This window comes from Mucor velutinosus (genome assembly GCF_035048745.1).
Source record: "Mucor velutinosus strain NIH1002 chromosome Unknown tig00001575, whole genome shotgun sequence".
Classification (NCBI taxonomy): domain Eukaryota; kingdom Fungi; phylum Mucoromycota; class Mucoromycetes; order Mucorales; family Mucoraceae; genus Mucor; species Mucor velutinosus.
In genome coordinates this window covers 433960-447273 of record NW_027041916.1, presented here as the reverse complement: position 1 = coordinate 447273, position 13314 = coordinate 433960, and the positions used below count along the sequence as shown (strand labels likewise).

At 40.6% G+C, this 13314-nt stretch overlaps 5 protein-coding genes across 5 annotated transcripts; 1 reads left to right on the top strand and 4 right to left on the bottom strand.

Moving 5' to 3' along the window:
• Nucleotides 1-156: 156 nt before the first annotated feature.
• Nucleotides 157-1823, bottom strand: ATC70_013396 (uncharacterized protein; the record flags this gene model as incomplete). The annotated part of the gene is made up of 6 exons (XM_064832560.1): nt 157-528; nt 590-899; nt 963-1146; nt 1205-1430; nt 1488-1624; nt 1685-1823. The coding sequence occupies 6 exons, from the start codon at nt 1821-1823 to the stop codon at nt 157-159; spliced, it is 1368 nt and encodes a 455-aa protein (XP_064678819.1).
• A 396-nt stretch (nt 1824-2219) lies between these two features.
• Nucleotides 2220-3047, bottom strand: ATC70_013395 (uncharacterized protein; the record flags this gene model as incomplete). Its single annotated transcript, XM_064832559.1, has 1 exon — nt 2220-3047. One exon carries the CDS (start codon nt 3045-3047, stop codon nt 2220-2222), a length of 828 nt encoding a protein of 275 aa, XP_064678818.1.
• Nucleotides 3048-3234: 187 nt separating this feature from the next.
• Nucleotides 3235-4787, bottom strand: ATC70_013394 (uncharacterized protein; the record flags this gene model as incomplete). The annotated part of the gene is made up of 3 exons (XM_064832558.1): nt 3235-3567; nt 3627-3896; nt 4161-4787. The coding sequence occupies 3 exons, from the start codon at nt 4785-4787 to the stop codon at nt 3235-3237; spliced, it is 1230 nt and encodes a 409-aa protein (XP_064678817.1).
• A 3230-nt stretch (nt 4788-8017) lies between these two features.
• On the bottom strand, nt 8018-10584 carry ATC70_013393 (uncharacterized protein; the record flags this gene model as incomplete). The annotated part of the gene is made up of 2 exons (XM_064832557.1): nt 8018-10095; nt 10152-10584. The coding sequence occupies 2 exons, from the start codon at nt 10582-10584 to the stop codon at nt 8018-8020; spliced, it is 2511 nt and encodes an 836-aa protein (XP_064678816.1).
• Nucleotides 10585-10952: 368 nt separating this feature from the next.
• Nucleotides 10953-11654, top strand: ATC70_013392 (uncharacterized protein; the record flags this gene model as incomplete). Its single annotated transcript, XM_064832556.1, has 1 exon — nt 10953-11654. One exon carries the CDS (start codon nt 10953-10955, stop codon nt 11652-11654), a length of 702 nt encoding a protein of 233 aa, XP_064678815.1.
• Between the last annotated feature and the right edge of the window lie 1660 nt (nt 11655-13314).

Genomic DNA, 13314 nt, shown 5'->3' with positions numbered 1-13314 from the left:
TTTGCTTAGCAACCTCCAACGTAATTGACAGTATGAGCCTTTTCTCGGCCGCTCTTCAGTGAATGCGTCCATTGCTTCCGCAGATGTCACAGGTAAAAAGCGCAAATTCATTGAATAGGATGGTATATGTCATTTATTGTAAGCGAACCAACTGATTTACATGATGGCATTGCTGGGAACACTGTTCAATCTACTTGTATTTTTGAGTTCCATTGACTCGTGATGGCTGTCATCATTTCCAAAGTCATCTTCCTCGTCATCGTCATCCAGGAACGCAGACGAAGCATCCAGTACTGTTTCACGATCGCTGACGACCTCTGTGTATCCGCCTCTATTCGTGCTTGGTGAGTTGGGATAGTTTGTTAGAGATTCCCACAGATAAATCAATGAATACGCAAAGACAAACACAACAAAGCCAAATGACAATAGAATGTTGATATAAGACATGACATCGATATCCAAGAAGCTGAGGTATCCAAGTTGCTCTTCTGTGCTTCCCATAAATAAAAATCCTGCTAGTACCAACGTCTACCAAATACATGCCATGATGAGAGATGGGCTCCAGTTAAGCTGTGTACCATATACTTACAAGAGGAGGGAGATACTGCCATGGATCCACCTGGGTAGGGTCATCTTGTTTCCACACAAAGCAGATTTCGATGATGCGACTCAATCCACCAGCTGCCAGCATGTATCCAAAATAGCTGTGAATCGTGCCAGAATTGGCTACATGCTGAGCATGGCCCTGGAAAGCAGCAGCTGTCAAAATTATCAAAATGGAAGGAATCACAGACCTCTTTCCATTTCTGCTCAATACAACGCCCAAAATACCGGCTGCCCACCAAATCACGCCCATCGATGTATGCTGATAATCGCCGTGATTCCAATCTTGTCCCCATCTATCAATACAGCAGTGTCAGTTCACACCCGCATTCCTTAAATCGTATCACGCTCTGCTCTACCTGTGCTCTGTAAATGTGTTGACAATACCCCACGCCAGTATCACCCAGCTATCATACCACTCTTGACTCTTTCCATTTCTGATCAACAGAGGGCCTCCAACACGAAGCATCAACAACATAACAATGCCGTAAGCTACAAACGACGAGCCCATGATGAAATGAGCTAAACACTGACCCTGATGATCTATTGGTTTCTATGGTAAGTTGGGATAGCGTTGAGTCGACAGAGCCATTCAGCTTACCTCCATAACAGAAACCTAGCGAAGCAATCACGCCCAACACAATCTGCACATAGCCGATGACCGGAATGGACGCACCGAGGTATTTGTGTATTTTCGTCAGCAAAGGTCTAATTTTACCTAATATGCCCTTTTCCAAGTGCAGCTTGAGATAGACACCTAATCCAAATTGGCCAACGACGGGCCAAACAACGATGTGAGCAAACCATCTGTGGGCAATGTGAGGTTCCTTTCAATTCAAGGATTGAGTACGATAGCATGACTGATTTGACAAGTAAACACTCACATAGTTTCTTCCGTTGTGAGCATGGGCCAAGAAATAGCCCACCACAAACACCGCGCTCGCTAATACCTGCACTGGCACATGCCACTTGTTTCTTGCTAAACCGAGAACCATGCCTAGTGGGTACAGTATGCCAAAAGCTGAGTTGCGTTGATTTAGCTGGTCAATTGACTCTTTGGCAATGAATTAATGCAACATACCCAGCACCATGAAGCAGATGTGAAGTGTCATGATAAGACCAATGGGTTCGTTTGTAGCGGCACTGCTCTCAAACAACGCAGGGTCCAGGTTGTGGCTGTGGCCCATACCGCTGTCATGTCCATGTTCATGTTCATCCATAGTGAGACTGTATAGAGAAAGAATGGAGAGAAGATAAAAAAAAAAAATAGACAAAAAAGGATTAAGAAAGAACGGGTATTTTATAAAGCCCTTTCCATTAGGATGGACGGACCACGGTTTAACCGTGCCAAATGGGATTGCTCTCAAATTAAATTCTTGGTAGTGCAACATGTCAGTGTTTATTGGGATTTGCTCTTGAAGAGCATGTTAGAGGCAGGTTTTTATCATCACTTGGTGTCTCTACTGTTTCAGCTACTTTACTGCTGTCTCTCTGTACGAAACAATAGAGCAATGGAGCCTTACATCAGACTCAAACTTGCGTGGGGGGGGGGGGGGGGGTTTCTGATCAATCAAAGCAGCAAGCGGCGCTGGATCTGGCACATACCAATGCGGTTTTTATGACACAATTTCAGTCGAGATGGTTTTGTAGGTGAACAGTATCTTCTTTAGTGAGAGTGCGTTCTCCATGATGCCAAATGCCTGCGTTGTATTGGCGATTGTTTCAATGTGCCGAATGTCAATTGTATCCAAGGAGCCCAGCTTTTGAACCAGAATATCAATCGACTTGAGCTTTATTTGATTGCACCACTGCAGTGTGATGTGCTCCAAGTTGGGCAGACATTGGGCTATATTTTCCACAGTTTGGCCGTTCACCCATGTGCAGTAGGAGAGGTCTAAATGACGGAGGTTGGCCTTGATGATAGTGGTAGTGTCAAACATGCTGTCCAGATGATTGGCAGTGTCAATAGAGACACAGGGTTTAATCATGGTATTGCTCAAATCGAGAAATTGGAGGTGATGGCGGGTTGCTTTGCCTATCCAGTGCAGTATGTCATTTGAGATGGTGCAGTTAGCGAGTATCAACGTGTGTAGTTGGAAGGCGTTGAGTTGTATCAGTGGAAAAATGGCTGCGGGCGTCAGATGAATGCATTTGGATAGATTGATGTGCTTTAGATGCGCCAAGTGCTGCAAACGAAGAAATATTTTATCGGTGGCATGCTCATATACCTGCGTCAAGTCAAGACAATGCACATGCGATTGCACTCTGTCAGTGATCTGCGCAAATGAAAACAATTGACGACGTGTGTGCAGTGCTGGGTATTTGTACAGAACAGAAGACGCAATGACATGCCAGTGCTGATCCACACGGATTGCCTCACAGAGATCCTGTGTGGAGAGTAGGCTGAACAGCTTGATTGAGATTTCAAATGGCAGCTTCTCCATAATGGATGTACACCAAGAAAAAGAACGCAAAGCAGGTGTGTGCACTATTCAAAAGGTGATCACAAATCGCAATGAAACATAAACTGAAACCCCCAATCAATGACAGGCATAATCAAGTCAAACACCAATGATGCTCTTTATTATCAACAATGACATATCTAAACGTAGTTCTGGTGCTTACCTAATGTTAATCGGATCGACGTATAAAGCCAATGGAAAAGTTCTTGGTGAATATCATGGCAGGGTGATTGATTGTTCGCATGAAAGGAGGCAGCACACGCGTAGATTGATTTAGTGTATCTACCAGCTGCTGGCAGTACTCGTCTGGATAGATCAAATGATCGGTAGACTTGTCATTTGACCACAGTGCAATATACTTTTTGACGTGTGCATTGGTCTCTGCATCTGTGCAGTCCAAATAGATTACCTTCATTACTCGTTCTCGCACCAGTGTATGGTCGCTCTCTTCTCTGTAACCGTCGTTATGTACAATATGTGTGTCCCAATTGAACAGCCAAATCTAACGTGCGTGTATACCATGTCAGCACAACAATTTGAAGTGGAGATAGCGACACTTACCAGTGCATATATACGTTGGCTTTGACGTCCTTGAATCAAGAAGCGGTGTGTAGCATGGATTTTAGCTGTGTTCACCAGATCAGACACCAAAAAGTCGGTAAACACAGGTTGCTCAGAGGGGTTTGGTATCAGATCAATGCAATATTTGAATAGCTTCACTGCCAGCAGTTGCATCTCCCCGTCTTCCATACAGTATTGTCCTTCACCAACAGCATTCCCGCAATTCGAGCAATTTACCGCTATCCATTTTGTCAGCGTGCCTCGATCCCACTAGTTTTTAAAAAAAAAAAAGAAAGAGAGAGAACGATCAGTATGGTGTGCTGATAATGATGAGTGTGTGATATGGTAGTAGTTTGTTCTAAAGAACGAAGATTCTTTATAGAGAGCATGTCTTTCTCCCCACAAACTGTTAAATGCCACTGTGATGTTTAATCTTGGATTTTTGTATCGGTCAGCGATAATATCTAGTGTATCGTCGACCTTCTTGAAATCCTTGTTTGGGTGAAAGGGGAGGCTAAAGAGGGGTATACTTACATTGGATCGCTTGGAAACCACAGAATCCACTTGAAGAGCACCTTTGACAGTATTCTCGGGATGTATCAGGAAATAGGTAGTACCCACCAGCAAGACATGAGGACGAGCTAAGATGGGCTTCATACGCGCTTGATGTTCTTCAGGCTTGGTTTCATGACAAATCCAGCATTCCACCAACTCATACCAATGTTCAGAAGGTAAATCTTTGATCTTATATTCAATAGCAGAATCAAGGAGCCCTTGAGCACAGTGTCGACATCGCATTTGCTTCTCCAGAGATTGCTGTAACAGTAGCTTGGATGTCCACCATTCCTTTACATCGTTTTGTTGAGATTGTAGAGAAGTTGGAGGTCTCAGCAGAGACAGTTTCACCTCCCACGGTATCAGCGCATCATCCTCGCTCTCACCAGACTGCAGTGATGATAAGTCGTTTGGTTGAGCCACCACAAGTTGTTGAGTAGAGACAGCAATATCAATCGACTTTAGATCTGCTACAAGTTGATCTTTCAGAACAAGGGTACTATCTTTAACCTGTAGATATTCTGCGGCGTCGCATGTTGGTTCAGTAGCTATCGTAGCACGGAGCACATTGATGTTGCTTAGTTCCTCAGCAAAGAAAGGGATCATTGTGGAAGGAAAGAAAGAGAAAATGTTGCTTGTTACGTGTTTTGCCAGAGGTTGGTAGGAAACCCGCTCCATTTACAATGGTCACTAAAACATCAGCCACTATGCTGTTGCCTGACAAAACGAATGGAATCGGGCATTGGTACTTTCTATCATTGTAAATCCTCAATCACAAAGAGGCTTCAAAAGCAATACTTGGCCATTGATGTAATCACTGCTTACAAAAATCTCTTACCAAAAGAGTTTATCTTGATGAATTAATGATTTAAATACTGCATACTTGTTTTAATAATCAACGCTATGCTCCACGTCGATATCCCAGAAAAACAATTCATATATAGGCGGATAGCATACTGGAATCGCCTCTTAACACTCAAAAGCATGCAAATCACAGCGAAATTAGAATGCATTTGAGCAGTAATTTCTCGAGCTAGACGCCGCTTTAGACCGCCAGACTAGCACTAAACTACTGCTCTCGTCTAGGACTAACTTCCAGATACCTTTGCTCAGCTTTTTTGGGATCGTCAAAAGTCGACCAAAAACCATGAGGGATACCTCAGGAAATCCTCGAAAATCAAACAATTGCGTTTTTGACCTCAAAAATGAAGACTTTTACTAAGGAATACGAGCCTTTCAGCACTTCGGGTGGTTTCCTGACCTACGCTTCGCTTCGGTGGAAACCAACCTACGTTCAAACGGCTCACGCTGCCGCGGGCCTTTGGCTAATATCCCAAAATTAATATAGCTAAAATGTTAGAAGAAGAACCCTAATTGTTGACTGATATATAATCACTAATCATAAAAGTGTTTATGCTTCAGATTGCTCTCTACCTTCGCTTCGTTTCGGTGAGAATCAACCTGCACAGCGACAGCTCGAGCTACCGGTTGCCCTTGCGTATCTTATCATAATACTACTACGTTCAAGCTGACCCTCTACTTGCACATGAAAACCCTTCATATTATGTGTGGATCTGATTCTTATGTGATGCTTTACATCCATATACACCTAGCTACTTCATATACGGGCAAGTAGAATACAGGTATTTCCATTTCTTAGTCCTCAGTGCCCCTAATACAGCAAAATATGAGTGTATTTGAGCTGCTTTTTCTCGCGTTCAAAGCCGTTTTAGATTGTCAGAATAGTACCAAATAGTTGCTCTCATCTAAGAATTACTTTCTGACACCTTTGCTCAACTTTTTGGGGACCAAAAAAAAACATGGCCAAAAAGCATGAAGTACCCCCTCATGGTTTTCATCGAAAATCAAACGATCGCATTTTTGGCCTTGATAATGAAGACTTTTACTATGGTATATCTTGAATCAAAATGTTTCTATCAATCCAAAGCAACCTCTGAAATCATCTTTGTGGGACTTTGATATGTAAAATTTCGGCATTTTGCCAGAAACCTCTTTTCATATTTTCATAAATCATTTGATAAGTTCATTCAAAACATCTATATTACTTGGTACCATTGGATGCGCCTTGAAAAGCGCTCCAAGAAAGCTTAAAGAAGCGTTTTTTTTTGTAGGGGAGACGGGCTCCAGGTTTTATTTAAAGTCCTTTAAATGTCATACTGAGTGATAGAAAAGACTGTTGGTGGACCCAATGTCTGCAAAGAAGGGGAATAAGATATTTTTGAATTAAGTTGGGAAAGAAATCTACTACTAATAAGGTGCGACACCTAGAGCCAAGCATTAAGAAGCCTGGGATAATTACCACAATTTATATAGTCGAATTGGGTAAAATAGGTCGAATCGATCCAAAAGTTCAAAATCAGCAAATGAAGGTCAACAATGCGAAAACTTGAATCTTGAGAGTATAATAATAAACTAGCCAATCCATCTCGCTACGCTCGATGACGGCGTCGCCCTGTGGGCTCTCACCAAAGACTTTCCAAATCAGAAGAGATAGTAAAACTCTGCTATAAAAGTACATTTTAAACAATGACTATATTAGGCATGACATTTGATTTAAACGTCAGAACTTTGGAGGCACAAATCAATATTTTTTATGAAGCATTTACATTATATTATTATGAGACTTCTGGTTCACTACATCCTCCAACCGAGTCTCATTTTCTGGCGGCAGAACAGCGATACCATTAGTGGATGCTGCTCTTGAGATGGCGACACAGAGCTGGCCATGTGTAAACACATGACCTTTATGAGATCCACAGCGACATTTTTGAGAGATTATCATTGCAAAAGACACCTATTATATAGGGAAAAACTCGCAATAAAACCAAATAAAAAAGAATTCAAACTAATCGATTGTTCTTTCAAATTCATGATCCCCAATTAATCAGTATCGCAATCATCATTGCTATCAACAGAAAGGCATTTAGGTCAGCCTGCAGCAATGCCCCCGCCAAAATTGATTCAAACTCAGTTTTTTTTTTCTGTTCAAGATTGGACAGATGTTGTCTTTTTACGACTTCTTTAATCTATTTTACGATATTCTACTATGTACAATGTAATGATCACCCTACGCCTCCTAATATATTCCCAAAGTACTTTTCAAGGCGCTTTCAATGGTGCCAAGTAAAATAGATGTTTTGACTGAACTTATTGAACAATTCCAGAAAATATAAAATAAGGTTTTTTTGCCAAAATGTCGAAATTTTGCATATAAAGACCTCACAAAAATGGTTTCAGACACTGTGACTAAAAAAGATTCAAATTTATCTGAATATATTAGAATTTGACCAATTTTTTCTGAAATATCCTAAAAATGTCTTAATCACTATGAATTTGTCCAAATCCCTTTGGAAATATTCAGATAAATTCATGCAGATGAAAATTAATAAATTAAGCTTAGAGAAATTTGGAGAAATTTAGAAAAATTTAGATATTATTCAGCGATTTTTTTTACCACGAAACGATCTTCATCAGAAAAGCGAGTAGTCATCGCTACGCCATTTTTATTTCTTATTTGTCAACTGCTTCAGATTCTTTCTTGTAAGGGAGTCGTGCTCCATTTTTTATTTAGAGGTCTCTGAATGTCATAATAGGATAGGAAGAAGAAAGAAAGAAGATATATTATTACAGAGCAACAATAGAAAGGAAACAATATTAACTAGTTATTATTATTAGGAATGAATTTTCAGCTTTGCATGCGACCGGGCAAAAGAACGAGCATTAAGATATAGAACAGTGGGATGGCTAGTAATTTGGAAGGATGTACAAACATCAGTTTGAGAGAAAGGTGACCATGATGTTGGCGTATATTTATTTTATGCAAAGTCAAATATAGAATCATCATTGTATACTTTCAAACCAATTCTTTTCATATCAGGCCAAACAAAGAAGAGCTTCCCAGATATGGCAGACTTCAGAATTGCAACTGAAGACAAAATATCATCGACAGCTATTATATCCAGATCCCATGCACCATTGGAAGTATCCGAGTTGGCATTGTCAAGGAAACATTCAGGGATGCCGGACGTTGATACCGTTACGTTCTGATAGACTTGGCAAACGGCTAGAGCATGTGTTGCACCAGAGAAGTTGTGCTCAAAGATGAGCAACACCTTTACCAGCAATGGTAGCGAACTGCGGCGAGCACAATTGACCAGGGCATGGTCTGACAGCTTCTTCTTTCTACTTGGTGGATCGAAAGTAGAGTCGATCGTGATGTTGTTGCCAAGTCGTAGTGAGGTAGCGCACTTGATCTGCGGATTGACACGAGCAGTGTTGTAATGTTTGCACAACATAGAAGCAATAGACGGTGACAGCTTGATGTCGCCCATATTCAATGATTTCGAGAAGGTGATGGCAGTATCCGTCGAATTGTCAAATGCAATTGTCCTTCTTTTTTCATAGCTGTTACATGCAATATCCAGCATGATATTTTCCGCTTGTTTTGCAACTTGACTACAGCCATGGATCCTCTTCTTGATCATTTGGATCCTTCTCTCCAAAACACGGCAACTGTACTGAGGCATGGGGCCTATCTTTCGAATCACCATCGTGATATGCTCCAAATAATGTTCACTGATTGGAAAGAATTTTGCTGAGATGTGAAGACGAAGAAATTGGTGCCACTTGGTTATTAGTTCCTCCAACTTTTGTATCTCGCTCTCAGATATATCCTGCTGCAAGCATACTGAGCAAATCAGAGATATTGTACGTAGGGCTTCCTTGGCAGCTTCAGAGACAGTAGGATCCAAATGGCATAAATCAACGTGGTCGATAAGAACTGTGGGCACAAAGTACTTCAGGAACACCAACCAATCTACTCCTCGAGCTGTCCCTCCCTTGCTGAAGACATCCATGAAATTGCCTTCGAAGATCAAAGGTGATGTGCTTGCAAGTTGGTTCAAGCAAATGCTAATCTTCTCTATTTGTCGCGGCTTCAAGCGAAGAATCGATTCCTTGTCCGTAAACATTTTCTTGATTCTTGGTCCCATGTTTTGTCCAAACAAATGAAATTCATCCAAGCCCACAAACGTTGGATCAATGAATGATGGCAGGTTTCGAAACAAAGAAGGCCTCTCGATACCAAGTTCTGGTGCACTGGATTTGTATTCTTCAATTGTTAGCAATCGTAGTGGTCGATCTTCATCATTAGCTGCTAGTTGAAAAGAAATAACACCATTTTTGCTGATGCCAATGATCGTACAAAAACGGCAGCCTTGAAGCGACGTATGGGATGCGAGGAAATTGAGTTCGCTGACGCTGGGGATATCACCAAAGGATCCCATGAGGTGGACTTTGAGCGAGATATTTGTTGAGTTGTTTCTCTGCACTTGTAGTCCATCACGAGCCAATTTTTCCAATTCGCTGACAAGGTATTGAAGGTAACTGTCTAATCTCTTGGTGTTTGGGATAATGGCGAAATCAATCAGGAACTCCATTTTGTATCTATAGGCAGAAGGAAGGTTCAAGATTTGTAGCATGACCAAGTTCAACTTTGCACCGCCTTTTTTGTGTGATTGGAATCCATCTACGTACAGGGACAGGCCAATGTCGTATCTATTGTTGAATAGATGCTTGTTGTTCACTAAATTTTGCATTATATCGCCCTTGAACCTTGCTCTGATGGATGAATTCTCGTCATCAAGCACTCTGATAAAGTTTGGATTTTCGAACAACGTGGCAAGTTGTGGACCGATTGGCAGCATCTTGATGGTTCTTCTGGGGCTACCATCAATATCGAATCTCTTTTCAAAGCACACTGGACATTCGTCCCCATCCTCTGGTTGAAAGGCATAGCAATACCTGATGCACACATCGACTGTATAAGGTGCAAAAGAAGTTGCCCTTTTCCTAGCAGAGCTGGCCTTGAATGTTGAGACTATAGGCGTTGCAACTTATCATAGTAGATGTTAGCGCTTTGAAACAACCAACTTTGTTATGGTTACTTACAAGGATACGTTTGGTTGTGCCATTGAACAAGTCTTCGGATGCTTGAGTTTGTCAAGTTTTCTTCCCTGAAGATCTTGTGGATCTCAGTATTTTTAGCATCCAGTGGTGGTAATGCCTCGCAACTGTCAGACATCTGATTGTCACTATAGTTAGCGCCGAGTCCATCAGAGTCTCCAAAGTCATATCCGCCATCGCTACCAGGTTCACCATCGCTACCAGGTTCACCATCGCTGTTTTCTTGCTGACTATTTCTTTCAGTGTAAGGTCCAGCCTGAGTATCATGTTCAGTTCTTGCTTTCTTTCTTTGATACTGATTAGTCTCCAGGTTGTGCAAGTCTACAGTTGTTGTGTCATTTGAAGAGTGCCAAAGTTTATGCTGTTTTTCATGTCTATTGCGAATTCTTCGGCAACACTGGGCACAAAAAAATGGCATCGTAAATAATATTAGAAATAAAGGTTAAACACAAATCTGTCTGGATTGTCTTTTATGCTCCTTATATTGCATGCGTTTCAATCATACAGATTGAAACGCATGCAATATTGAACATAGAATACACTTTGATTGGTATTGAATAGCCATGTGAATATCTATAGTGAAATCTAATAGTTCACATTGCATGCGTTTCAATCTGCATGATTGAAACATCAATGTCTGTGATAGCGGGTGCTATTAATTATTGGAAACATTACTAGACCAGTTTTTCTCTGTCTTTCATAGATTGTTACGCATTTATCGCAATTGATACAACCATCTCAAAGCACTGCTCTATTTTACACTTTACACTAATCACTTATTCAAAAATGGATCAAGCACAACAACTATTCTTACAAAGATTGGAGAACATTGAACAGGAGTTGTCCAATCTTAGCAAACAGGTCAAGGAATGTAATGACAACCAGACCGAAGTAAAAGCTATGCTGCAGCATATTGTTCAACAATCTACCTCTTCGAGCACGGCCAATGTTGCGAGACTAGATGGAGTGATATGCCGTCCAAGCAAAGCAGATAGCAAACATCTGGAGGAGCTTTCTGTTGAGCTATGCATCAACGTCCTTGAAGAGCATCGATTAGGTGGGGAAAACCTTGATGGCAAGAAGGTCTGGGAGCTTGTCAAAGATGCAGCATACAACCAGGCAAAGAAAGCTGATAGACAGTTCCCAAATATCACTTTTAGCAAGCTGGACAACAGATTTCAAGCCTTGTTAATCAAGACCGTCATAGACGATGTAGCCAAAAAGGGCGTTGACATCTCTGGGTTCTTCAAAGATTGGTTGCCGCAGTTTGCTGTCTCCAAATCATTGTCTGGCATAATCGATTACAAATACAATGCCAGGCCAAGCAATGACACCGCAACTTACCAAACCCAATTCGATGAAGATGATCTGGTATTTTCTGAGGGATCCCAAGCGCAATCCGAAGAAGATTCTGTCGACGATGACGAAAATTCGATTGTAGACAAGATCAATTTTCATGTTTCTCGAAATACTGGATCACAAAAGTAAATGCTGCATAGAGAAAAGTACTCTTTGATACTAATCGTAATATTATAGAAGAATCAGCACGCAACATATGCCTCTAGTAGAACAAGTAATTAAGTTTTCATAGATATAGCGCAGTAACTCACATTTCTTTTCCATTTTATAATGTGCACTATCACTATAGCCAATGCAGCCATCTCCAGTATCAAAAAATGTATCTGCATCAAACAAATCAAAGGCAAAGGAATATGAAAAGCACAGAAGATATTCATCACCAGAAACGCAAGATTTGCAAAGACAGTAAGTTTCTCATCATCACCTGGAGTTAGCCATTTTATGCTGATATTCTCTCTATCTCTTAAATTGTAGAAACATAAAGGTAATCGTAAGGCATTGATATCATAGATGGAGCTACTTATCTTTGTGTATTAGGGACCCAACAATAAGAGAGTGCGCAAGTCGTAAGGAATTCTGATCTCTATGCTTATTCTGATTAGGCTACGCTTTGTTGTTACTGCCCGTAATGTAATATCATCATGTTTCTCTGTAGTAGTAGCGCAATTATTATATGTCAAGAAATAAACAATGGTTTCTATTATAATAGCACTAAATGCTATTATATTTCTGATTTATTTTTTTATGAATATTTTGCAAACCACCCTAAACTACATGAATTTTTCTGAATTTTCCAGAATGAATTTCTCTGAATTTTTCTGAATTAAGTGAGCACTTTTCCGAATTTCTAAGAATGCCATTCAGAAAAATTTCGACAAATTTTTCGTAAAGTGGCAGTTTTCCGAAAAATGGATTCAGAAATATTCAGCAATATTCAGATCTTTTTTAGTCACAGTGAGAAGTTGTTTTGGATCGAGAAAAACATTTTGGCTTAACATATTCCATAGTAAAAGTCTTTATTTTCGAGGCGAAAAACGCGATCGTTTAAATTTCGATGAAAACCATGAGGGGTACCTCATGCTTTTTGATCGATTTCTGACCATTTTTTTTGGATCTTCAAGAAGTTGAACAAAAGTGCCAGGAAGTTACTACTACTCAAGTACAATTGTTTGGCGTTATTCTGGTGGCTCAGAAAGGTCTGCATGTCAAGGTATGAAGGCTTGAAAGCTGTCAAATTTGGTTACGTTTTTGCTTTATAGCTTTTATCTACATAACATGAATTACATCTCTGGTAGCTATACTTTTCTGGAAGAACAGGTCTGCAGCCTGTGCAAGTTCTTGTTCGAGAAGGAATATTGATTTTGGTAAGACTATTTCATGCAAATTTTTATGCGTTATATTATTGGCAGGCTTAATAATAGAAATAAAAAGCTGAATAGGCTGCTTGAATGCTATGGTTTTGCACCTTCGCTTCGCTAAGGTAAAGCCCCCCTTATAGGTCAGCGTTACCAAATGTTGAATTAGATGCGTTATGATCTTGGTAGAGGGACCAAGTTGCTCGCTGTCTCTTCAAGCGTACTGTATTATGTAAATCCAAATCGTTGACCAAAGCGTTTCAACCATACACCTCTGTTCTTTTTTTTTTCTGCCATGCGCTGAATAGCACAGTGGAGCAAGTCAAAGCTTGGTTGTAACAGTAATATTGTTTGAACAAAACGAAAGAGAAGCAAAGCAATGTGTGTTTCAATAAGGGTGTCGTCGCTGGCTCTTGATCAAATCTCAAGTAACT